A 26,426-nucleotide genomic window follows, 5' to 3' on the forward strand; every position below is an offset into this window, starting at 1 on the left:
CCCTTTGCTTGAATAAAAGAGATGTCACTTAAACCAGTCTGAGGGGGTTTATCTGAAAGATTTGTTTACTGCTTGATTCATCTGTTTATAGATCCATATCTCCTCGCCAAATCAAGAAATGGCTTCATTGTTATCAATGCATTTCTCCAATTGCTGAAAACACTAGTAATGCAATGTCGGATCAAAGCCGTTTGTTTCAATAACTTGTCCAGAGAAAAAGTGTGTGTGTATGTTTGTGTGTGTACACCACAGTAAATGGCTGGACCATTCATGTACTAGTAGTAGAGGGGTGGATGCAGCCGTTTGTGATGTGATGCGCCGGCGGCTGCGCAGTTCGTACTGGGCTTGTTGTCTCTCTGTTGCGTAACATGGGGATCCACGTGAACCGACAGGCAGCAGTTGACAGCTCCCCGCATTTAGCCACGCCCTCTACCAGAAACTGTGACCAATCAAAAGGAAGATGCGAAATCGGCCCGTCCAGTCATCAAACAACAGGCGGAGTCACTCTGCACCGGCCTCACGTTGCACAAATGTGTCAAGCGCTTCGAGGTGGCTGGTGATCTTGCTACGTGACAGGGACATAATTCAAATAAGTACTTTTGGTACGGCGATTCTTGAAGAGGAATTAAATTTCAAGATAGTGAAGCTTAGACACACGTGGAGTCTAAAGGTAAATATTCCATTACCAACCCGACGACTTGTTATGTCGTTAACGATGCGGCTAACTAGCTAAGCTAGGTAACCACCTCGCCCACGGCACCAAACGCGTACACCAGTGGATGTAAACAAATGTATTATAGCCTCCTCGTTGTATTCTGTTGTTCCGTTACTGTGCAGTGGGTAATGTTTAGTTTCAGAGGGATACGTTTGTAGCCGTGTGTGTTCTGGTTTTAGTTGGTGTTAAGTAGAGGGCAGCTAACGTTCAATAATATGTCTGCTACAAGTCAGGAGGCTGTGGCTCTCCAGCAGCGTTGGGGAAGCCAGCAACTAATTAAAACATAGGAGCGGATATTGTTGCGGCACTTCTTTCAGAGCAGTAATGACAAATACTGTGGGCAAATGAGTTACAACACTAAAATGTCACGTACCGTGAAATAGTTATATTTGAAAAGTAGTTTACTGTTTAAATCCTCCTCTCTATCTCTCCCTTCTGCCCGGCTTTGCCAACATTATGTAACGTTAATTACATTATTATGTACAACAACGTTTCATTGCAGCTTTGCGGGTGTGACAATATACACAATAATCCTATTAAACATTAGCTACCATTCTCTCCCGCGTTGTGCTGCGTTTATGGGTGTAAGGACGCAGGTTCCCCCGTCATGTGTGGTGGCGGTGGTAGCTGGGTTTGTCGAGGTCACCGGGTTTATTTGGGGAGGGGGCTCTGAACCGTCAAATGAGGGTCAAGTTCGTTTTTAGTGGGATCAGGTGGTGGGCTGTTTTTCACATCTGAAAATTCTTCTTTCTTCTATGGAGGGGAGCATGTGATGTCAGAGTGTCCGGGTAATCCACACTGTTAGCCCCTTGGTTATGTTTGTTTGTTTTTTCAGTGCATATGTATGATTGATCTTTCTCGTTCGTTAGACTCCTATATGTACTTAGAAACTAACAACTGGCTAATCACCTCCATCTCATCAATAATTAACTTGTAGCCAAGCACCACCGCAATCCATTCCAGATATTTTAGAATAACTGGCAACAAGGTGTAGATAAACAGCATAGTAGTTATACAGTAAAATGTTGTGGTTCCTTTGCTAATGGTATTGTGGGCTCTGGCATGTACATTCTTTCTGTGCCTTCAACCCCCCCCAACAACAGGTGTTTTGTATGTCCAAGGTGTTGAATGAAACTGACAGGTTTGACCTGAGTGTGTCCATATCTGGTGTGCTTGTGTCCTGTATAATTAACAGGGTCATTAAGGTCACATGAAAATTAAAAAGAAAAAAGTTGCCAGGCCTGAATATTTTTGATAATTAAGTAAGCCAGAAAACTATTGCAAGTTGATGGAAATTTCCTTTTCAAATACCTGTGAATGTTTTAAGAATCTCTCTTGGTGGAATATTGTTTTATGTAAATATATGTTAATGTCGTATCAAACCACAGAGCCTGACGTTCATTTTAAATATCTGTTGGTGGATTCGGACGTGGATTTCTCAGTTTATTTTTCACGTGTAAACAAACATTTCAGAGCCTGTGTGGTCATAAAAACTTTGTTCAGAGATGTGGAAAAGTCATGGAGAAATCATGGAAATGGAAAAATATCGGTAAAAATATGTATGAATCTTGAAGCAGCACAAGGTCTGAGCAGCACACCTGCACCATAGTGGTGTGTTTACATGTGTGTATTTGCTTACACACTTTTGAAAAAAACATCCCAAGGAATAGTAAGATTGCTTTTATAGTTTAAAATTTAGCAAGCTGGTTATGTAACCCTGCAGCAGGGATGATGCAGGATATTTTCTCTGGCTCCTGTTGTTTGGGCCTCTCTGTTCCTGTCTTTCTGTCATTTTGCATGTTGTTTATAACTGAAGTAACAAGAAATATGAAATATTTGGGGTTTTAGTGTTCAGCATGCAATCGTGAGGTTATTTCTGGTGTATTATGTGGAGCGTTTGGCAATAATGACAGACATACAGATAGCATAAACCCTTGTAGAAATACAAGAAATGCAGGTGCATGAATTTTGAAAACAAAAGGGTCACTGAATGGTTTGCTGTGAGGGATCCAATGATCTTCAGAGCTACCAGATCTCATAAAAACATATTTTGAGATTTTGAACCGATGTGGTAAACAGCACACTCCACCGCTATCATCAGGCACGTCATTGAGAGAATTTGGAAAAAGGTGTTCTGACACCATTCTCGAGTTCAACAGACAAGACAGAATTTTTTTTCTCTTTTTTGTCACTTTTTTGTTTGTTTGATTTGTAAAGGATGACGTATGATCCAGGTAGTGAGTCAGTTCAATTGTCAGGAAGGCTTGTAAGCCATAATGTGCCTTTTCACATTGAAAAAAAGAAAAGATGAGAAAAACATTGCTTGACTGAACAGAATTATTTATTATTATTTATTCTATCATTCAAAAAACATTTGGTGCTGAAGATATAATATGTCAATGACGGGTACAGCTAGTGTTGAGTGCTAGGCTTGTTGAGGTGCAGTGTTGAAAATGCCACAGCAATGCCATAGTTGCAAATGACATAAAATAATTGGTGAATTGTGGTAAGACAATTTCAGAGGGATATTAAATAACAAAGATAAATAAATAATAAATATTAATAAAAAATGAAGTGGTAGCATTTTGTTTGACATCTGTTAATATGCTGTAGCATAATATAATAGAACTTTTAAATCGTTTTGAATGCTGATTTCATGATTTGAGGTCCACTCAATCCGGAGATGAAATCCTATAACTCAGTATGGTGTGCACTTGTGGAACTGCGACACAGCACTATTAGCCTGTCATGACACTGAACATAGGAAAACCTTGTGCAAAAAAATAAACATTTACTTCATAACAAAAATGGAGAGACACCCACATCCAGTGCTTCGTTAACTGGTGAACAAGCACCTTTAATTATACTTGTGCTGCTGTTCAGAACCAAAGAATCGCATGTCAGTGAGTCGTTTGAGCAGGGTTTTTTTTTAACAGGTTTGGTAACTTGATGATTCCCTCCATCTGACCCGAGGTTTCTTTTTCCTACAAACTCACATGCTGGCTCCTATTTTGAACAGTCCATCAACCTCACTTCTTTTATTAAAAGTGGGAACTACACTAAGTTTTCCAGCTGTTGCGCTTTTCTGATGTTTGTTACATTTTTTTTATGATCTCTTTGTGTATTCCTCTAGTTTGCAGTGATAAAGGTCGACTCCTCCATCCTGCAGTCACCACTGATTGAATCAGGATTTATTAAGTGTTACCACATGGAACCCATTCCCCTTGTTGAACATATGAAGACCCTTGCCTACCACCCTGATTGGACATATGACCATTGATGTGTGACCAAAGTGAAGAGATGCCCAGCAGTGACAGCGGCCCAGACGGGGAGGAGCCTGCATTATCGTTAGCTGCAGGAGAAGGTGGAGGGGAGAAGAGCGCCACATTGGGGCAGCGGGAGGCTCAGTCAGAGCATCTTGGGGGAGAGGAGAGTGGAGCTTCAGGTGGGGAGGTGGGGCAGGAAGATGAGGAGATGACAAGTGGATCACATGATCTCTCTTCATCAGCCAATCACAGCCCTGGTAGCACCACAGGATCCACCTCAGCCTCCACCAAGAGGTATTTGTCCTTTTAATTCTCCTGATTTCATGTGCGCCGACATCTTTGATCGTACAGTAAGTGCGTGTATTTTCAACACCCGTTCAGTTTTTACAAGCAGTCCCTTGGGACAAAGGCTCCACCAAAGAATGCCATCATATTACTGACAGAACTGATAAGAAGAAAAGGATTGTAGACTTCACTTTGAAATTCATGAGAAGGAATTCACAAGTTTCAGCCAGTGTATTTTTTCTGCGCACTGGCATGCACTGAAACAAGTGTCTGCCTTCTACATTATTCAAACTCATTTCATCTACCCAAAGTACATACAAGAGTTCATACACCTCTGCAGATCTGCCTGTGTGTTTGTGAGGGTTTCATTTTCACAATTGTGTGTGATTGTGTAGCAGTATGAATGCAGATGGTGGCAAAGGGCAGGCTCACCGAGAGGTGATGATCACAGTGGCAGAGATGAAGAAGAGGCTTCCCTCAGACAAGCGCAGCCGCAGCAAAGCCAGCACAGTGGAGGCCCTACATTACGCACTCAACTGCGTCAAGCAAGTACAAGGTAACAGACTCGTGTTTTTGTGACAGTTTTTGATATCAGAATAATCTGTGGTTTTCCTCAAATGTCCTGATATCTGATATCTGATATTCTGTCCTCTGTAGCCAACAGCGAATACTACAAGCTGCTGATGAGAAACGGCCAGGATGAGAGAAGAGATGCTACTGTTTGCACTCTTGAAGAGTTGGAGAGAGTCACATCCGAACACACCCTTAAAAACACGGTACACGCACAGTCACACGCTACCCACACCTTTTTATTTTCCACCTTCTTGCACTAATGTTAACCATTGAACACCATTTGTTGTTGATGCTGTTTTGAGGCTCCCATCACGTCTCAAAAAAGCCATGCAGCATTTTGGATAAACACATTCATACTATGCAGGTGTACATTTATTTTTGCCTCACGCATGGGCGTGTGTGTGAGTGTATGTGTGTTTACTGCTCTTGTGTGTCTGTGACTTGGCTCGCTTGTGTGCGTGTGTCCCTCTGGGTGTGTACGCCTCTCCGTGTCTGTGTAGGACTCTTTCGTGGTGGTGTTCTCCCTGTCGAGTGGTCGCGTGCTCTACTCGTCGGAGCAGGCCCCCAGCATCCTTTGCTGCAAGAGGAAGTTCCTGGAGTCAGCCAAGTTTGTGGAGCTGCTCTTCCACCAAGATGTCAATGTCTTCTACTCGCACACAGCACAGCCGAATCTGCCACCCTGGAGCAACTCACACAAGGGTGGGTTTTTGCCAAAAATATCACATTTTGATTGGATTTTTCCATCTTGTATTTATTTGTACGGTAAAAAGACATTTTTCTTTGTGTTTAGTTTCATTCCAGCAGACAGTACTGTGCAAAAGTTTCTGGTAAAGAAGTGACAGTTTCTTAATAAAAGAAAAAAAAACAAAATAAAACCTTGCCAGGGCCTAACAACAAGTGCCTGAAAAATGCTAAAAGTTGGGCTGACAGGGAGGGTGTGAGTGTATGTGTTCGGGCTTCAGTAACTGAATCTGGCCATGCAAAAATGGAGAATGACGCAGAACCACTTCTTCTGAGTTGGAGGATATTTCCGCTCCTAATCCAGGGAAGCAGACTTTAACTTTGTAACAAGTCAAATCAGTTGACTCCTGCCCTGGTAATGTGCTGTCACCACTTACCATGCGACGTATTGTTTTTCCTTCAAACTCTCCATTTAACTTTGCACGAGAGGTGGAGGCATGGAAAGTGGTGTTTGATTCAGCAGATAAGTGACCTTATCAGTTTAAGTGGTGATATTTAAAAGGAAACATGCTTCAGATTTACATTCCATCCATCCATCCCTTTTTTCCCGCTTATCATGTTAAGGGTCGCAGGGGGGTTGCTGGAGCCTATCCCTAACCCTCATCATTCAAAAAGAATGTTCAATGGAAACCAAATTCCTTTTTAACATTTTCCTGGTTTCAGCTCAGCACCTGCACTCACTGGTTTGAATCTGCGCACATCCTCCTATTCAGATTCGTCATTTACTAAAAGCCCAATCCTCCCTTTGTACCTGTGGAATGAGATATTGAAGATCTCAAAGAGAAAATAGCAGTAACCTTGGATGTATTTAAGAACTATGAGCGTATGTGGACTCCTTCAGTGGGCTGCAGTATTGGTTTAACCTTCACACCAAATTAGGGGGTGACACTATGAAGCACCCACCCCCTATAAGAGCCATCTCTCTGTTTAACTACTGTCAGTGAGTTGAGTTTTTCCACATCTGTGTTCCGTCAGTCCTCGTGCTTCATGACAACAGATTCTGCATGTTGAAATAAGGGAAAGACTTGCAGTCCTCAACATGCGTTTGATAATTCAGGTCTGTCACATCTCTTTTATATTAGTTCAGAGAAGATTTGATCTCGGATATGAAATAATCTCCATCGGAGGTTATTTAAATGTCCACACGTCAAACTCTCTCAACACAAATACATGTAATCTATTAAGATTCCTTAATAGTTGTATAGTATAGTAGCTGTTACAAGGCTTAGGGAATAAATTTAGTGTTATGCAAATGAAGCAACAAGTTTTTCAAGTTGATTGTAGATGCCTGCTTGAGTTATATCACTAACACATGCCTATTCAAGTCAGCTGAGGTGCCACATACTTTTGGCTTGCCAGGAAAGCGTATTTCCTTCTGCCACCAGATGAGCCAATAGCATAATTCAGTTGCAATGGCCTTGTTTCGACCAGTAGAGGGCAGACACTCTTAATGTGTAAAGCACAATATGTAGAATTCAAATATTAAGATTTGGACATCAACCATTCAAGAACACAACAAAAATGTGTATTGGCTTTCAGATGAAAAGTGGTTTTGGAGTTCAGTTACTCTTAAATGCAGACTCTTTTCATCTTACAAGTCGGTGACTACACAAGAGTCCTTGTGAATTTGTAACTGGCAGATACATGACAATCCTCTGTTCTTTGTCTCTGCAGCCGGGGTCCTCTTTGACTGTGCACAGGTCAAGTCTTTCTTCTGCAGAATCAGGTCAGTATTTGTATTTTAATTCCATTAAAGATCTAGCCTTTCCAAGAACTCGCTTAAATGTTTCATTTACTAAGTAGTAGAATCCCTCTGGAAAAGAAGGGTTTGCACAGGAAAAAGAATGAATTCCGCAGATTCTTGCAGAAAATAACCAATTACAACCAATAGACATCAGTAACAGCTGGGCTGGAACCACCATACATCTTGACAACAGTGTGGTGCTTTGTTTGCCAGACAGACTTCTCAATATAGAAGAAAGTATCTTGTAGTGTTCCGAGAAAGAGATTGCTTTTATGCATTAGTGACAAAATTATCCTGTCAGAAAAATAGTTTTTTTCAACTTCATCCAAGTAAAAGTTTCAATTTCATTGTATGTTTTAGAGGCGGGAAGGACCGTGAGGGTGAGATGCGTTACAACCCATTCAGGATCACTCCCTACCTGCTGAAGGTACAGGGGAGGGGAGGTAATGGGGAAGATGAGGAGCCTTGCTGCCTGGCCCTTGCTGAACGCATCATCTCTGGATATGAAGGTATAATGATATTATCAAAATACTATACCCAGTTCAAGCCAACTAGTAAGGAGAAAATGCTTATTGGTTATTTGTTAGGCAGTTTCACATTTTAAGATATCTATCTAATTTCATGCTTATTTGCATTCGTGCAAAGTACTTGATTTACTTTTCCTACCTTTGTTCATCCACACTGCGCAATTATCAGCTTGCAAAGGTTATCGTCTGGGGGGGAAAAAAAAGACTAAGATATTTTTGACTCACACAGCACCGCGAATCCCTACGGACAAGCGCATCTTCACCACCACGCACTCGCCTGGCTGTGTGTTCCTGGAAGTGGACGACAGGTCAGTACTCTCACAAATGTGCTTACTCAGAGTTCAGTTGAGCTGTAAAATGGCAACAAGTTGATAAGTGTCATTTGATGGTGACTACCCACAGGGCTGTGCCGTTGCTAGGATACCTTCCTCAGGATCTGATCGGGATGTCACTGCTGACTTGCATTCACCCAGAGGACCGTCCGCTCATGCTTTCTATGCACCGAAAAGGTGAGCTTTAGATGTATTTCAATGTTGTCAGTAAGTGAATTTGATTTATGGAAAACTACCAGTAAGAATGAGAATTGCAATGCTGTGTTCTTGCTTGTTATTGTTCATTCCAAATCTTCTTGCTGTATCCAGTGTTGAAGTATGCAGGCCAGTCTCCGTTTGAGCACTCGCCAGTGCGTCTACGCTGTCAAAATGGGGACTACATCACCTTGGACACCAGCTGGTCAAGCTTCATCAACCCTTGGAGCCGCAAGGTGGCCTTCATCATAGGAAGGCATAAAGTCCGGACGTAAGGAGCAACTTCACAAATTCAAAACCAAACAAAATAATTTCCTTCAGTGTGCTCAGGTCACATTGTGGGTGTGTAAAAGAAGATGCGATGACTGTGTTCTGTCCTTTTTGCGTCCAGGAGTCCACTTAATGAGGATGTATTTGCCGCTTGCACAAAAGAGGATTTCCCAGTCACCTTTGAGGAAGTAAAAGATTTACAAGCCAAGATCTATAAGCTCTTTTTACAGGTGATTTTTTAAGCTGTCTTTTTTTTTTTTTTTTTTTTTTTTTTATTGACCAAGAGCAGAGAACAAATATTTGGAGGATAAGTACCGGCTTGTCACTTTTAATACCATCATGAAGAAAAAACGTTTGGGGATATTTAGTTGCTGCAACCACAAGTCAGCTTTGGGCTCTGACAATGTGATGATGTAGTTGTTATTTTGAAGCCTAAATTCAAAAAAAGTGAGGGCAGCCCTGGACCCCATATACCTCTACCATCACAAAACTCCCGTATAACCTAAATGTGTTTGTCTTTTTGTTTTTCCGTTTTCCCAGGATCCTTACATCTTTGTTTCTTTTTTCCATAGCCGGTCCATACAAACGGTTCCAGTGGTTATGGCAGTTTGGGAAGTAACGGCTCTCATGAGCACTACATCAGTGTAGCTTCCTCCAGTGACAGCAACGGTAACTTGTGGGAGGACACGCATCGGGAGCCGGTGAGACATCAGTGACATTCTTCAGCCACAATGCCACGGTTCTTTATCAAGGCTGCCAAAGTAAATTTGTGTGTGTGTGTGTGTGTGTGCGTGTATGTGTGTGAATGTGTGTGAATGTGATTGCAGATGACTCTGCAACAATTCTGTGCTGATGTGAATAGAGTCAAAAGTTGGGGCCAGCAGGCTTATCTGGATTCAAGCCACAAAATTGCTTTTCTTGATAAACCTGCCACAGGTAATGCAACCTCAGCAAATAAGCTAAAGATGCATGCTCTTAAATTTGTAAATATTTGATTGTTGCCTAAAACGACTATTTAATCTTTCAGTACATCGGCCTCCTGCACCCTCTAACCCTGAAGTTAAAGACCATGAAGGAAGTCGCAAACAAACACACGTTCCCTCGTACCAGCAGATCAACTGTGTGGACAACATCATTAGGTGCATGACCGTTACTTCATCTCAGCACTCCTCAATGATTTCCCACCTGCCACATTCTAAGTGGGTGTGTTTGTGTATTCTAGATATTTGGAAAGCTGCACAGGTTCAGGCCTTAAACGGAAGAGCGACTCTCATTCCCTGGTCACCTCTTCTTCCTCTTCCTCTGCCTCAGAAGATGACAAGCCTGCTGGAGCCACTGACACAGCTCCAGCCAGCTCAGACGGTAAAAAAATTTTTTTTAAAAAAAACCCGCAAATACTTGTATACATTCTTCTATTCTTAAGTGTTTTTTTGTGACTTCAGCTACCAAAATTGTTGCTTGTCTTTGTCCAGTGGTGTTAGACAGTGAGGTGTCGGTAGATGCTACCGCTGCAGCAGTGGTGGGAGCTCCTCTGACAGACATCACTATGTCCACTAAGGCGATGAGTGTGGTCTCTGTCACCAGCCAGTGTTCATACAGCAGCACCATCGTTCACGTGCCCCAGCCTGAATCAGGTACACACGAATTCTCACATCTCAGTTGTAGACCATGGGAGTTACTCAGGTGCACATCTGCACAAACTGTTAAATCTAAACTTGGATAATCTCCTCACTTCACTCTTATTTCTCTTGTAAATGGGATTTTACTTCAATTTTCTCCCACAGAGGCCACAGCGCTGGAGGATGTGCCGATGGGCAGTGAGCCTACTGACACTGCTCCAACCCCTGTCCGTCCCGTCCCGAGCCCTGCCACAGAGGAGCGAAGGTTTGTAGGTCTCACCAAGGAGGTACTGTCAGCCCACACCCAGAAGGAGGAGCAGGAGTATGTGGACCGATTCCGCCATCGCATCCTGCAGAGCCCCTACAGCTTCTATCTGCAGCTAGACAACAGCTCAATGGCCCACTCCCACCACAGAGGTATGTGACCATATGACAGTAACAAATGGTAAACCAGTGCATTTTTACTGCATGTGTCCACACTAACAGCCAAAAAAGCAAATGAAGCAAATTTTGCTTCATTTGCATTTACCTTCATGTTTATATGCTGATGGCTGCCATCCAAGGTGCTACAGCTCATCAGGATTAACTAGGGGTGCAGTGTTTTGCTCAAGGACACTTCTGCACAGTCTTTGGAGGAGACAAGTAGCTTTCTCTCTACCCAGCCACGCAGCCATCCCAGCATGTGTGAAGGAAGTTGTCAATGTACTTTTTTTTTACAGAAGTAGTTTGAGTTGTTTAATCAAACACAGTCTAGTGTCAGACACTGTCAGCACAAGAGAGGCTCAATCATAATCCTCCTATAGTCAAAGAACGCTGTGACTTTTTTGTATTTCTGTAGGCCAGTTATGATTATCATCTTGATGGTACTAAGCCTGTGATGCAGGCACTAGACCAGATGAAACCTATTGTGCACCCTGCATCCCTGTCGCTACAGGTGACTACCTACGTCCAGTCAGCACTGGTGAATGGAACCGCTCTAGGAGAGGAAAGCCCAGACACAAGCGCTCCAAACCCCAAGGCTCCTCAGACAGCTATGCCTCACCGCCTGGTCCTCCCCGCCGTGTCCCTGACTCCTCTTGGCCCTCCTCAGAGTCCTCCCAGCCCCAGATGGGTGCACCCTACAGTGAAGCCCCAGCCCCACTCCAGGCGCCATTCTTCTCCATGATGCCCACCCAATCTGTCCCAGAGCAACCACCCAGACCACAACAGCTGCCTGGACCACCTCCAGTGATGATGCAGCCTCCTGACCAAACCCAATTTAGCTACAATTTCAACATCATGCAGCCAAATCAGAACCTTTCTGGCATGCAACCAATCCAGTTGGAGCCCATCCCGACTCTGCAGAATATCTCAAACTTTCACAGCCTCCAGCCAATGGCTCCAGGCCAGAGTATCAACCCCTACGTAGCACCAGTCATGGCTCTTATCCTGCCCAGCTACCCAACATTTTCTTCAAGTTACCCATCCATTTTCCCTCCATCTGCTCCCTCTTTGCTGCCTCAGGCACCCATCACCATGGCAGGCTTTGCCCCAGGCAGTGTACCTTTCCTTCAACCCCAGTTCCCAGCCCAACCTGTCCCCCACACTCAGGCCTCCCCAGGACCTCTGTTTTGCTCACCCAGAGCCAGCTCCTCTGTCGGGGAAGAGGAGGAGGCAGCTGGGCCACGGGCTTTATTCTCCAGCTCTCGGTCCAGTTCTCCACTTCAGCTGAACTTGCTACAGGAGGAGTTGCCCAAACCAAGTGAAGGACAGAGCAGCACTGGGCACAACCACACTGAGAGCCTCCACGAGCAACATGCCAATGAGGTGGGTCTGCTGTTTCCTGGCAACTGTCACCACTCCTCTCAGTTGAGGACACTAAAGTCCTCTCCTTCATACTTCTTTGTAAGCTCTTTCTTCTTGAATTAAAGTACTTTTGTCAGTACATTTGCATTCGTACATTGGGAAATGTTGTTTTATTTTTATTTTTTTAACATTGACTTCCCAACTGTATTCACAATACCCTGAAATTCCGAGTGTTAAACATCTTCCTCTGACAGGGTGATGCCCCCAGTGACTCTGGCAACCATGATGCCCAGTCTACATCCAGCGAGCTACTTGACCTGCTGCTGCAGGAGGATGCCAGGTCAGGAACTGGTTCCAATGCCTCAGGGTCTGGGTCAGGAGAGTCTGGAGGCTCATTAGGGTCTGGATCTGGATCTGGCTCCAATGGAACCTCTACCTCACACACTGGTAAGAAGAAAAACTCTCACTCATACAATTACTATTTGATGGCTGCCACAGTTTACCTGACTACCATTTGATTGTTTCTGTAATGCCTTTACCCCCACAAAAAAACTTAAGTTTCATTCAGTTCAAGTTCTCACCTCATTCTGTTGAAGTGAATGGAAATAGTCTTCTTATTACACCAAGGAGTGAAACAATTTATGACAATGAAAGCAGGATTAACAGCAACTTTGAGTCAGGCGGAAGTGACTGACAGCGAGTTCTCGTTGGCTTACAGGCAGCAGCAACAGCAGCAAATATTTTGCCAGCAATGATTCATCAGACACTTCACGCAAAGCCCGAAAGAGCCAGGAAGCACCAGCAGAGCACCAACACAGCTACGACACCCAGGTGGAGAATTCGCTGTGGGGTATGATCCAGCACACGTCAGAGGGTGTCATGATGACGTACCAGATCCACACCAGGTACAAACCCCACTTTTTACTCCACTAATGGTGAATAAAGAATGCCAGTCCGTCTTGACTAAATCTTTATTGGCTAATGGCAAATATTTGTTTTGATTTGCCGGAAATGGGTAAAATGTCATCTCACACTGAGCAGTGACTCAATACACTGACTTTGTGGTTTTCTTTTTCTTTTTTTTTTAACCTTGCCTTTGCTGTGTTCCAGGGACCAGAATGAGGTGTTGGCTGAGGACAGGGAGAAGCTGCGGGTGCTTCAGCCCCTCCAGCCCTGGTTCTCGCAGGAGCAGAGAGAGGAGCTGGCTGACGTCCATCCCTGGATCCAGCAGCACACCATCCCACAGGAGATAGACACACAGGTGGGAACCTCCATCCTCATCACAAATACATGTGCCCTCTTCAGACGTGAACGTGTGTAACATGCGCTCCTTTTCTCTCAGGGTTGTGTTGGCTGCAGCACAGGTGCAGGGATGGCCCACTCCCCTCAACCCCCTGATCCTGATAGCTCATCCCCTCTGGACAGCCCCCAGCAGGATCCTATTGGACCTGTGGTGGACACCTGAAAGATCTGGAACCCAAACTGAAAACCAACCAATCAGCTCACAACGAAGCAGCCCTGCCAGAAACCTCCAAAACTCCCAACATGCATCTCTTCTGAGCAGTCCGGAGGAGTGGGTCTCTATGCTTTAGTTTAACCTGTTTGTAAAGGTCCTCAGAGCCTGAGAGGTGAGAGAGATATGGGCATTTATTTTTACTGGCATTTTCTCTCAGCCTGACATGACTGCCTTTATCGGACCATGAATATTATACCTCTCTTCTTCTTGTGTTCATAGAAGCCCTGTTGGGGTTAGCTCGTATTTAAAACTATGTTCTTGAGCCACTTGATGCTCTATTTTTGGAAGAGGGTCCTGTGGTTGCTGCCACCTGAGCATGAACTCTGTCCTCACACACCCGGTCTGTTGGGATGGGTGAGACTGGGTGACAGGACAAAGACGGTGCTGGCCCGGTTCCAGTATCAGAACACACACCTGGGACTCTTCTCCAGCGATATGGAGTACAGGTTGTACAGTATGTGTACCACGTGGACTCCTTTAGTGTCATAGTAACACCATGGTTGACACATGGTAGAACTTTTTTTTTTTTTTTTTGGGATGGACTGAAGACACATTTGCTGCTCTGTTTCTAAAATTGAGATTATAGTCTTGTAAATTAATGGTTACTGGAGTGTCATCTCTTATTCTGTAGGTCGAATTTTCTCGTCCAGAACATGAGTTTTTATGGTATTTAAACTCACCACCAACAGCAAACATGTCAGTCGTTTCGAATTGAATATGGAGCGACCACAGAAGCGGACCCCAACTGCTCAACGCTTCCTGGATTGAGCCTTTTCTGGACCCACCATCCTGCTTGCTCATCATCACAAACGCAGCTGTAGCTTACCTCTCTTTGTAATCACACTGCCTGAACCCGGATCTCCTCTGATCCTGGGTTTCTTACTCTATTAATTTCCTCTTTTACTCTGTTGCTGTCTGTTCACCTGTCAGTATGTGTGTGTTTTCTGGAGAGCAAGAGAGAGAGACAGAGAGAGAGGGCTCTTTTGATTTGTCTTAATTTTTGCCTCCTTGTCTCCTCGGTCCTACTTGTGACCTTAAACTTGATCGCCGTGTCATCTTGAAGGATGTTTCACTTTAGGCAGAATTTTTCTGTTCGCACTCGACCAGCAACTTGGAGAGCATCATAGTCATCTGATTGACCTTGAGACAAAGTTTTTTCCTGAATTTTTTTTTCATAGCTTAAAAAAAAAAATCACTTGTAAAGGCAACAAAATTCATCAACAGTGGCTTACTAGCAAAGAGAGCTGCAGTTAATACATACTGGAGTACACACACACACACACACACACACACACACCATTATTTTCATTTATCCTCTTGTGTTTTCAGTCAAAGAAGCTGAAAGCACAATTTTAAAGATGCTAGCACAGCAGACAGCAGATTTTTTTCCAAACCCAGCGCTGCCAGATCAGCTATCCTCATACGAGAGAAGGCTTCTGCCATTTGACACCTTCTAAAACTTGATCTGGTTTGGACAAGCGGATGTTTTCAACCATCAAGACGCTCTTCTCGCCACACGTCTCATTGATTCAGTCATGATGGGATGTTTACAGGTGCTCACAAAACTCTACCAACAAGAACGGTCTGCCCATTTTGCCGTCGGTGCAACTGTCATTCCAAACCTAGTGTGACCCGTCTGAGATCAGTTTGGCTTTGATATACAAACAAGTGTAGCACTTATATACATATTTGTGATAAATTAAAAACAAAAAGCCACCCACAGTGAATTGTATCAAAGGACTTTGTGTATTGAATCTAATGAGATAACTATTGAGGTAATAAAATCCCGACGACTGAAGCACTTCTGTCTGGTGACTGTTGACTCACCCCCCCCCCCCCCCACCCCACACTGTGCTTGGCTCAGGTGGGAGGGACTAAGAGAAGAGGAATCAAGGAGGCACAAACTAAGAAACTAAGACTAACCCAGCAAGTCTGTGAATGTCAAGGCTTTTAATTTTCTCTTGAACTGAGTGCTGATCGATTGAGAGCTGTTCCCTTCGATACAGTTGTCCATCAGTCCAAGACAGACCAGGGTTTTCTACCATTTTTAGATTGAAAGTATATTACAGTACCATGTATTTTATAGGAAATGTACACACACACACACACACACAAGAAATCTTAAACATGTATAAAAAGCCATTTGTCTTGAATTCAGGGACTGTTTGTGACACAAAGGAATGAATAAATGAACTATGACTTAATGTGTTCATGTTTATTACTGGCAAACACAAATGGGTGATGTACCACTTTAATCCGCTGATCCATGCCGAAGAAGAATAAATTACAATTAAATGCCCCCACTCACCCTTATTGAACTTTAAAGGACTTTAAAAAAAAACATGCTGTTTTTTTCTTAGATTCGGACAATGATGACAATGGTTTGTCTTCAACAAAAAAAAAAACGACTGGCCATTAATATCAGAACAACACAGCTCCTCTTTAATTAGATTTCAGTAAAAAAACCTGCATCAAATATTGAATTTTGATACATGTTTACAACAACAACAACAAAAATCCACAAATCAGAAATACAGTCTGGGCATTAGAATGTTTTTGTACACTGCTTCGTTTGTCAGTTAGCATAGAGTTAATCAAAGCGTACAGGGAGCAGTGCACACTGATAGCGGCACCTCAGCGGCGCCTCAGTCCAGTCAGCCAAGCCAAGATGCAAATAATAACAACAAGAATGGCATGTTTGAGAAATTATTATCAAAGCTGTAATAACTGGAAGTCTTGAGTCTAAGTACAGTGCTGTGCCTTCATCTAACAACCACTGGGTGGTGTTGTGGTGCCATGCGCAGTGGTCCGAGTCTCTCTGGTTTTTGTAATAGAATGATAGAAAATGTTTCCTTGTGTTTATTTCACTTATATTTGTAAAACATGAGGCTTTTTGTGTGTTTATTTTCTGAATTCTCTCACATAGCCATGACATTTGTGTTCAGCTCGGAGGGCAGCCTCTGGACCAGCCAGTGACCCCATTTTTCTTTTTCTTTTTTTCTCCTCATTTGGAAAATTTCTGCATCTCTGCAAGAACAAAGAGAGATTGAAGGTAGGAACAATGTGAGATTCATCAACCCTGACTGGTTTGGGTGTGTTTGTTACCTTTGTCAAGATCAATAACTTTAGAAGGAGTGTTCATGTTGACCTTCTCCTTCAGCAGGTTGTTCTTGTAGTCTAAAGTCACACAGGAGGAGGTGAAAACACGCACAGACACACAGAGTGTAGACACAGGCCGCTGTGTGCTGACCTGCTCCTTTCTTTCACTCACCAAAATGTCTCTCCTCTGGTTCCCTCATGGACACGTTCACAGCTGTAACATCCATCTCAAACTCATCGGAGCCACTGTGACTTCTGCTGGACCTACACAGCAAGACAAATACACTGAGGTGTGTGTGTGTGTGTGTGTGTGTGTGTGTGTGTGTGTGTGTGTGTGTGTGTGTGTGTGTGTGTGTTTGAGGGTGGGACAGTGTTTATTTGTGTGTGTCTTTACTTACCTCATGGACGCCTGTGCATTAAACTCTGAAACACATGGAAATCTGATTAGCACATGTGAATTCAGTATAAATCCCTTATAAGAAACTGAGGTGAATGTTGGTTCAGACCTTTGGTTCTACGTCTGCGTGTGATGAGGATGATGATGAGGATAATGAATGCCAGGAGGAGGAAGGAGGTGAGGACGAAGCCCAGAGGCAGGAGAAAGTGGTTCGGATTGGGCAGGACGACATTGATGACTCGCGGTGACTCAACTTTTGTGGCGTCTGAGTAAGCAGAGAGATCACAACAAGTCTGCTTTTAGATTCCTTCTGCTCTTCATCTTTCTTCTTACGGTCCCGTGTGTCATCAAGAGGTTTAGAGATGTAGTAAACAAGCTCAGCAGTAAACTGAACTCAACAGAAGTTTTCCATTTGTTTCTTGTTGGGGAAATGAAGTTCCTCCATGCAAACCTTTTATTTCTATACATTTGCTCTCTTGTGAGTCTGCAAACTTCGTTTGAACTTAAAAATGTGGACGGCACATTAAACGACCACTCTTCAGGTCATTGTATGAACAATAAAGCAGCCTTGTCTCTTATTTGAGCTAAATGTTGACCAATGTTAAGTTGGGCCAGAAAGAGGACTTTTTAAATTAAAAGTTTTTCACTCATTCTTGACCAAAAATAGTCGTTTGGTTGGCACTAAGCAGTTAGCATCGCCATGGCGACCTCTAACTACGTTGAAGCCTTCCGGCTTGTCAGTTTAACTGATTTCCTTCTCTGAGGTCTGTGTTTTTTAACATTTAACTGATACATCTGTCAATCAAACTAATCATGTATGGATAATGAGCTGGAGTCAGTGATGGGACCAGTCCACCCATGGGTGTGGACACGTTACTGCAGCTCTGCTTGACAACATAGAATATTCAAAGACAAGACAATAAGTTCATTGAACTTATTTGGGTCATGATATGTGTGTTTTCATTTAAAAGCCATTAGTGACTCTTGTCTCGCAACCCTTTCATTAATTTCTCAGGAAATATCAGACTGACGCTCTCTTAGAGGACCTTGAGTTTGAATTAATTTGTGACAGCATTCAATCCTTAAATAGTTGTCAAGCCACATCGGGGATCCCTAACCATGACAATATCAGTTATTTGTCTGGATCGGGGCTACCCAGATTATAAAATGAAATAAAATACAAATTCCAAAAAAATTAAAGGTGAAAAAATCATTTCTAAAATCATATAAACAACCGTTCGTTTTTTTTTTTCTGTTAGCCGTCAAAAGTAACTTTTTAAAGATTTGGCCTGAAAAGTGAGTGCAGTAAGAAAAAAATGAGAGTGACACACAGGCTAAAGGCATTTTAACAGCACAGTATACATGTTTATCATGTGACAAAGATCATTTCTTTGGTATTTATATTTATGGTTAGGCAACTTGAAAACATGAAACCTCAAGCCCACAGCTGTCGCTGGCAGAGAGGCACAACACGACACCCTCCACCACTGGCGGAGCTTTCACTTCGTGTTGATACTAGCGGATGTTTAACGCTAATTAGCAAATGCTAGCACGCTAACATGCTACCTCACGATGGTAAACATTGTACCTAAATCCTGGAAAGTAAATACTGACATTCTTTTTAACAGTAGCTAACCTATCAATGAGTCATCAAAGCTATAACTGTTTTTTTTAACCATTTTGTGGATGCTAAACGGAATACAAACTATGAAATGTAGTTTTCGCTGAACTGTGTGTTCCCGGAATACTCAGCAGTTTGAGTTTTAATGTGTGTTCAGTGGCAAGCATGCGCTAATTCTTGAAGATAAATAAATGTGCCTTTGCTGGCAAGGACTCCTCTGCAAGCCCACCAAAAAAAAATGAATGTATTCGTTCACATTTCTGATAGAGCCTGTGTTAGGCCACATAAACTTCAGCACCTAGAAAATTTTTTTTTTTTCGTGCTGCTTTTCTTAAGCAGTGACAAATCCTGGCTACAATGAAATGCTGAGCACATTTCCTGACAAATAATTAGCAGGTCGACGCTAGGTGATGTGAGCAGTTCTGCTGAGTGTTAAGAAGTAAAGGAAGAGAGAGAGCCTGGTTTCATTTTGCTTCGTTTAAAAAAAACAAACTGCAAGGCGAGAAGCAGCTGCAGACCTCAGACTCAACGTATTTGAGCCAAAATGAGATCCAGACAGTCATGCTATGATTTACTTTTCTTGGCAGTAAAACACATAAAAGCGATGAGGGGAAAAGAAGTAAAAGAAGAACAGAATTGGGATGGAACAGAGAAGGAGAGCCAAGGGAGGGGAAGGGGATGGCGAGAGGATTCTCCAGAGGCCTGCCTCAGAAAATACAGCTTGAGAAAACCAACCGCCCTTAACACCAACTTTCTGTATACATCAAAAACTGCATGTTCATTTACATTTGTAATCCACTGATCCTCTTATTTACTTTGAAGACATTTTCTCCAGACTGGATGTTTGTGTTTAGCTGCCCCTTCCTCTCCTCACCCTTGTAGACTCTTATTGGAGAGACTTAGGGAGGGGTGACCTACATCTTATCCTCTAGTTCATCAACAGAGTCCTCGCCCCCGTCCTCCTCCTCTCTCTCTCTCTCTCTCTCTCTCTCTCTCTCTCGTTCATCTCACTCGGTCTATCTCTCGGTCTAAGTGGCCAGCTGGCCAGCAGATGAAAACTGCTTCATTTTTCTTGACCGACAACTGAAAATATGTATCTTTAGAAAAATAAAAAGTAAACAAAAGAGCACAAAGGAATAGGGTGAAAGTAAACAAACCAAATCATGTGCGATTTTTAAAGGAGGGAGAGAGAGAGAGAGAGAGAGAGAGAGAGAGAGAGAGAAGGTGGGAGAGAGTGAGAGTCATCCAGAATGTCAGGATGGAGCCAAAATCAACAGGGCAGCAGACATAGAGGGTAAAACCGGAGCAGATAGCAAGGGATGAGGCTGTAATCTGCAAGCAGGCGGGAGGAAACTGTACTAACATCATCCCCTGTGTTCGAGAAGTAAAAGAGAGAATGCATCTGGTCGCTAACAGCACAATTCCCATGGTGCAGCCCTACTGTATTATTACAGCTCAGAGAGTGAAGGATTAATTGTGTGGGCAGAGCTGGATTTCATTCCAAACGCTCACTCTATCCGAGAAATTCCACTGAAATGAGATCGTCTGATTCACACACACACACATGCACACACACACACTCACACACACGTGCATGCACACACACACGCACACGCACAGAAACACACACACACACACACAAAATTGACCACAGGCATTTCTCATCTCCAAAATTTCTCTCAATGACTTTGCCACATGGATACATTCACCATTATCGGCTTTGCCTCTGTTACCTATCTGAAAACAGACACATTCTCCAGAAACTCTCTCATTCTCCAAGTATTTGAGGTAGGTAGCGGGCACGCCAACATGCCAATCCGCTCGTCTGTCAACACGCCATCCTTCCCTTCTTCTCTCCTTTTCTTTTCCTTTTTAGGTAGGTCAAAGTACAGAGAGATGTTGAACGAAGCCAGAGAGAGAGGAAACACAGGAGGAGAATATGATGCTTGCAGCCACAGATGAGGGTGATGGAGACATTAAAGACAAAAACAGACTCCCCCCCACACACACACACACACACACATTCTTTTTTTTCTGTGGTCAAGTGGTTCAATGATGAGAAAATAGTGAAGAGGTTGGATAGAAGACGTGTGTGTGTGTGTGTGTGTGTGTGTGTGTGTGAGATGGTTTTTGCAAGACCTTTTCTGAAATAAAAATGAACTTTATCAGGACACCTTGTCCTCATGGGGGGGTAGGTGTGTGTGTGCGTGTGTGTGTCTGTGTTCAGGGGTTTCAGGGGTTTTGGTATCAGGCATGCTGACAGTGCAAGAAAAAGCTCTCATGAAACAAACAGTAACATTCAAAAAGGAGTATTCTCTGCTGACCCCTTCATCTCCTCTTCTGCTGAAGAGTTTGAGGTAGAGCTGAGACTCAACTCAGCTAGAAAATTTGAAAACAACAATGTCGCACAAAGGATGTTGGGGATTTTCTTTCTCTTTATTGGACACAACAGTTCAAATCCACCGAGTCACTCTGCTAAAGCACTCAAACTGTCCACTGAAAAAAAGTTTTTGAGAGTGAGTGAGTGAGTGTGTGTGTGTGTGTGTGTGTGTGTGTGTGTGTGTTTGTGTGTGTGTGTGTGTGTGTGTGTGTTATGTGTGTTGTGTGTGTGTTACCTTTGTCTTCACTGCTGGGCAGTGCTTTGGCTGGCAGCATAGTCGGAATCACTGGCCGTTCCACTGTGACCTGGAACTCTCTTCTCTCATGCAAACCGCAGTAATGATGATGGAGGTGGCAGGAGTACATCCCCTGGTCTGTGGGCTGCGGGCACATACACACACACACACGCACACACACACACACACGCACACACACACTTGTTTAGATAAGTGATTTAACCACCTAACTGCACATTTGGGGCTGCACTTGTATTCTGCATGTGTTTTGCTGTGTCCACCATGTTGGCATTTTACATCATCACATAAATGGAACTTTTTAGGTCATGAGTAGACCATTAAAGTTTTGCAAACATTTAGTGCATTGCAGTAAAATATTAAAAAAAGAGGTGTGTATTATTATTTATCGTGATTGATCTATAATTTTGCAGTAAGTTTGAGTCAATTAATGCTACTTTTAAATCTAAGTCGACTGGAAAACTGGCCTCTGTTCAACAGTGTGGTCTTTGACCCCAGCGGACCCCTGAGTCTATATCCACCTACGCAGGTTTTGATTTACTGGCCCTATTCAGAAATACTGGGACCCTTACTTTTTCCTTAATGTGTGTGTCTGTATGTTTTCATTTTAACTGGCACAGGGGGACCTTTATAAAACTGCATTACTGATATAAATCTTGCATGTAACTCTGCATACACACAGACAAACACACACACCAAACACATATCAAGAGCACTGGTGGCCCAAGACCCTTGCACACACACACACACACACACACACACACACACACACACACATTGTAACCAATATGTGCCTCAGTGTTACTGTACGATAGACATTTTACCACTTGTTGTCTGCTTTGTGTCCTCAAAACTGACTTAAGTCATACCTTTAACCCCCATCCCACACACACCACACGCACACACACACACACACACAAACACACGCGCACACACACACACACACACACACACACACACACACGCACCTGCAGATCTGATATAGTAAGCGAGAAGTCCCCCTCTGAGAAGGCGTGATTACTGATGTTCATCTTCCTCTGGAGGAACAGGGGTCCGTAGCTACGCTGCTCCCCGGAGGCGTACATGTCCACCAGCCGGTCTGCACGGTCATGGCGGATTCCTGGGGACTGGCGGTCCCAGTGGACCACCTGGAAGCCAACAAAGCAGAGGCAAACAAAGCAAAGAGATACACTTTTTATTCAAGCCCGTGACACCCCTCCACAGTAAATCTCAGCTAGGTCACAGACCTGCTGATCCTCCTCCTCGGTGTTCCAGTCCGTCCACACGTTTCTTCTGTTGATGCAGGGCAGCACCACGGTGCTCCCAAGCACCACCACAAACACAGCCTTCTGTCCGTCCCAGAAACGCTGTTCTTTACGACCTTTATGGTTACAGTGCAAAAGGAGGTCAGCATCACCGCTCTTATTTTCTCAGGACTGTTGAGAGATGGTTGAGTGCTACGTACGTGACTTGGTGACGTTGAGCTGGACTCTGATGGTCTCGTAGAGGTGGCAGTAGAGGTGGTGGAGGTTACATGAGTACAGGCCTCGGTCATTCATTGTCACATCTATCACATGCAGGAAACACAAACATGATGTTCGGTAAGGCAAGGGTCAGTGAAAGATGGTGTTTGTATGTTTCTAAATATCAATGTGGGCGGCATGGCTTAGGGCTAGAGTGGCCATCTAACAACCAAAGGGTCGTTGGTTCGATCCTCGACCCCGGTGACCATGTCAAAGTGTCCTTGAGCAAGATACTGAACCCGTAATTACTCCTGATGAGTAGGTTGGCACCTTGCATGGCAGCCTCCACCATCAGTGTGTGAGTGCGTGTGTGAATGGGTGAATGAGATGACACTATAAAGTGCTTTGCGTGCCACTAAGGTAGAAAAGCGCTATATAAAATTGAGTCCATTTACCATCAATGAATTATGCGAAGTAGCATTACTGCAAACTATTTTCTATTGCTTTTCTGTTTAGTCTATCGAGGTAATAGTTGGTTTATTAACATTTGAACACAAGTGAACACTTTTTGATGGATTCAGGAGTTGACCCAATGACATACAGATAGAAAAACAAAAATCAAATGTTTCCCACGAGCACTTGAACGCACCGACATGGTTCAGACAGGGAGTGTGTGTGTGAAATTATGCTGGGAGAGATTGAATCCATTAGGAGATAAAATCAGGGTAGTATAAACAATCAGGCAAAAAAAAATACCACCAAGCAACCAATTCACAGACTAGCCAGACATGTGTGACAAAAAACAGTGCATTTGACCTTTAATGACCAGGGAGAAATTTCCATCCCGGAAGGCCTTGGAGCTCAGGCCGACCCTGTTCAGATTGTAGGAGTTGTAAATCCTCTGGTCTCCTGCAGAGTACATGTCCACCACTCTCTCCATGCCGTATTCCGGGTGGGCCCGATACAGGTCCCAGTGGACCACTCTCTGTCTGTCCTTCACTCTGTCTCTGGTCCACACCATGCGACCACTCACACACTGCAGCACCACCTTAGACCCGGCGGGGGCGCTCACATTGTAACCTGCCACCACCACACTGCTGCTGCTGTCAGCCTGACCTGATACTGAGGAACAGAGAGTGAGGACAGTGACACACTGATACTTTTGGTGGTGACAAAACACACACGCACACACACACACACACACACACACACACACACACACACACACACACGCACACACTCACACATATTAACACACCTGCAGTGAAGAAGCAGACCACAGGAACTGAAATAGAAACAGTAGAAAAAGTGAATTAAACCCTTTATTAAACAGTCGGTAAAGAATGAAGATTCGATTCCTAGTGCTGTCGATCTATGGTCACTATTTGATTTCACTGCAGCCATACGGACAGGCGTAATTAGAAACACCAGTGTGACAAATATTCATAATTTTCAGTGAATAACCACAGCGTCGTGATGTGTCAGACATTGACTCAGTGAAACTCATCCACAGGAATGTGAGTGTGTGTGTGTGTGTGTGTGTGTGTGTGTGTGTGTGTGTGTGTTCTAATATGTAAACAACTAGAAGTATTGCTTTGAAAATCTCAGAAATGCGATCAAACATTTCAAACAGCCACTTTTCCTTAAAATATTAATGCAATAAATCACAGCACAAGAAAACAAAGAAAATACCTTTGATGATGAAAGAGTGCATTTGTATAAAATGGATTCTGTCACAAAATCAAGCAAGGAATGTATAGTTTTACTTTTTTGTATTTATTTAGAGGCCACTTCTCATGTTAATTTACATGTACTTCACTGGAAAATGTAGAAGAATGCAACTGTGGCTGAACTTACTGTGGATCAAAAGCAGAGCCTGGAAAATAATGTCCTCCCAGTCGGTCTTCATGTTGGCTAATGTTGTGGTGCTGAATTGTTAACCCAGTTAATGACCCTGTGAGTGAAATAATAGGTCTTGTTTATCCATCTGCAACAGCAGCAGCAACAGCAGCAGCAGCAGCAGCAGCAGCAACAAGACTTGTCAGCTTTCAGTGTTGGAGGAGATGCAGCTGGGGCTTCAGTCCGGAACCTAAACAGGACCAAAGTGAACTGTTCCCACCCGGGAAATGAAATTCGACACCTGCAATATCTCCTCCTCTCACAAACTTCTGAACTTCACTTGTTACAGTTGAAGGAGTCATTTTTGGAGAATTTGGACATTCTCCCCCCCCCCCCCCCCTTCTTTCCAGGTGATGACATCACCCGGAGATTAATCCTTCAAAGTAATTTAAACTCATGAGATTTTTTTAGTGGGATCCTCACATTTGAGAAAACAATCATTGCACTTGACCTCCTTTAGTTCTGTTATTCAAATTCGAAATGATTGTTGTTTTTTTTAGCTTAATTACTAGGAAATGACTCCACCTCATGTTGTTGTGCAATGAAAACAAACCTAAATGCTGACTAGAATAGTTGTAAACAACATTATGACTGCTCTTGTGTTTGATTTACAAAAATAATGCATTTATTTTTGCTGCCACTTCCTGAATGGTTCGAGGCATTAGGACTTGCAAATCTAGAATTTTTAGTAAGCAGAGCTACTTTAATAGATTTTCAGCAATAGCAAATAAAAAAAAAATCGAAGATAATGTGCTTGTAAAGGAATTCTAACGATGTGTACGTTTGCAGTCTTAAAGGAGACCTGACTCAATACGTATATCCACCCCCACTTGCTTACTCAGCTCACTGACGACCCCAAGTGGTAGGGTACTTGGTATGACATGTTATCTTTCTTTTATATGTTCTTTTTAAAATTTTTCCACTGTACTGATGTATAAATAAGCACATTTCTATATCATTGGTATTTAATCATATCATGAATTAGTTTATTGAGACAAGTGGCATTCTTAACCTGAGCAGAGATGTTGATACAGCATCATTATTTTAGGTCGTGAGTGAGGTAGATGTGTATTGTTATTTGTAATTCTTATCAGTACATGTATTTATTTGAAAGCATGTTCCCATGTTGGGAATTGATCTCTCGCCACCTGGGTAAAAACAAAAAACAAAAAACAAAAAAACCACCACCAACAACAACAACAACAACAAAATTTAAAAAAAACAAAAACAGGAATCAGGAACTGCTGGACTATATGAAATTAAAATTTGCCCAGCAGTGTTTGCTTGAGAATATTTATATGATTAGACTTGTGTGGCTTTGTTGATTATATTACACGTGGTTTATTACATTTATAAATAAATCCACATCATCGTGTCCATTATATGGACGTGATGGTGTAAGGGCAGTTTGATGGAAGGCCTAATCTGATATTTGATACACATTATGACAGACATATTTGTTAAGATACAAGCAACAAAAAGAATAAAGAAAACAAGTTGTTATATCCCCCCCAAGTCTGTCTGTTGTACATTTTTTCTTTTAATTAGTTTAAAATATTCTTATTTTTAAACTACATGAAGGCATTCCTATTGTTGCTTATGTTCGAAAGGCGTCTTCTTACTTTGTTCTCAACACTGTTACTGGTTTGATTAATTCAGGAACAGTCGTCGCGTTTGCTCATTTCAGTGCTTAACCGATCCCAAATACACTAAAATAAACTGTACGCAAAGCTTCAGACGCGGAAC

At 43.0% G+C, this 26,426-nt stretch overlaps 2 protein-coding genes across 4 annotated transcripts; one reads left to right on the forward strand and one right to left on the reverse strand.

The window, feature by feature from the left end:
• The first annotated feature begins 476 nt into the window (after positions 1 to 476).
• per3 (period circadian clock 3) lies at positions 477 to 15,788 on the forward strand. 3 transcript variants are annotated; one of them, XM_086198919.1, is made up of 22 exons: positions 477 to 670; positions 3,849 to 4,275; positions 4,665 to 4,822; positions 4,924 to 5,042; positions 5,340 to 5,538; positions 7,255 to 7,306; positions 7,685 to 7,833; positions 8,081 to 8,159; positions 8,254 to 8,360; positions 8,493 to 8,649; positions 8,770 to 8,878; positions 9,221 to 9,349; positions 9,476 to 9,584; positions 9,676 to 9,787; positions 9,871 to 10,010; positions 10,121 to 10,282; positions 10,433 to 10,684; positions 11,202 to 12,073; positions 12,307 to 12,499; positions 12,771 to 12,957; positions 13,163 to 13,313; positions 13,395 to 15,788. In XM_086198919.1, the coding sequence occupies exons 2-22, from the start codon at positions 3,995 to 3,997 to the stop codon at positions 13,515 to 13,517; spliced, it is 3,840 nt and encodes a 1,279-aa protein (XP_086055045.1). In that variant the 5' UTR covers positions 477 to 670; positions 3,849 to 3,994; the 3' UTR covers positions 13,518 to 15,788. The 3 variants fall into 3 exon arrangements, with proteins under 3 accessions (XP_086055045.1, XP_086055044.1, XP_086055046.1); XM_086198918.1 differs by having other exon boundaries at positions 478 to 670; positions 4,662 to 4,822; positions 13,395 to 15,787; XM_086198920.1 differs by lacking the exon at positions 477 to 670 and having other exon boundaries at positions 3,983 to 4,275; positions 4,662 to 4,822.
• Positions 15,789 to 15,947: 159 nt separating this feature from the next.
• On the reverse strand, positions 15,948 to 24,863 carry LOC147267845 (matrix remodeling-associated protein 8-like). Its single transcript, XM_086198926.1, has 12 exons — positions 24,639 to 24,863; positions 24,040 to 24,066; positions 23,598 to 23,903; positions 22,784 to 22,885; positions 22,566 to 22,699; positions 22,287 to 22,466; positions 21,301 to 21,445; positions 17,174 to 17,329; positions 17,066 to 17,090; positions 16,840 to 16,931; positions 16,674 to 16,745; positions 15,948 to 16,595 (listed from the first exon to the last, which is right to left on the reverse strand). Exons 1-12 carry the CDS (start codon positions 24,688 to 24,690, stop codon positions 16,573 to 16,575), a joined length of 1,314 nt encoding a protein of 437 aa, XP_086055052.1. The 5' UTR covers positions 24,691 to 24,863; the 3' UTR covers positions 15,948 to 16,572.
• Positions 24,864 to 26,426: the final 1,563 nt, after the last annotated feature.

This window comes from Aulostomus chinensis, chromosome 3, assembly GCF_037954235.1.
Source record: "Aulostomus chinensis isolate RoL2024-O1b breed Wild chromosome 3, RoL_Achi_v1.0, whole genome shotgun sequence".
Classification (NCBI taxonomy): Eukaryota; Metazoa; Chordata; class Actinopteri; order Syngnathiformes; family Aulostomidae; genus Aulostomus; species Aulostomus chinensis.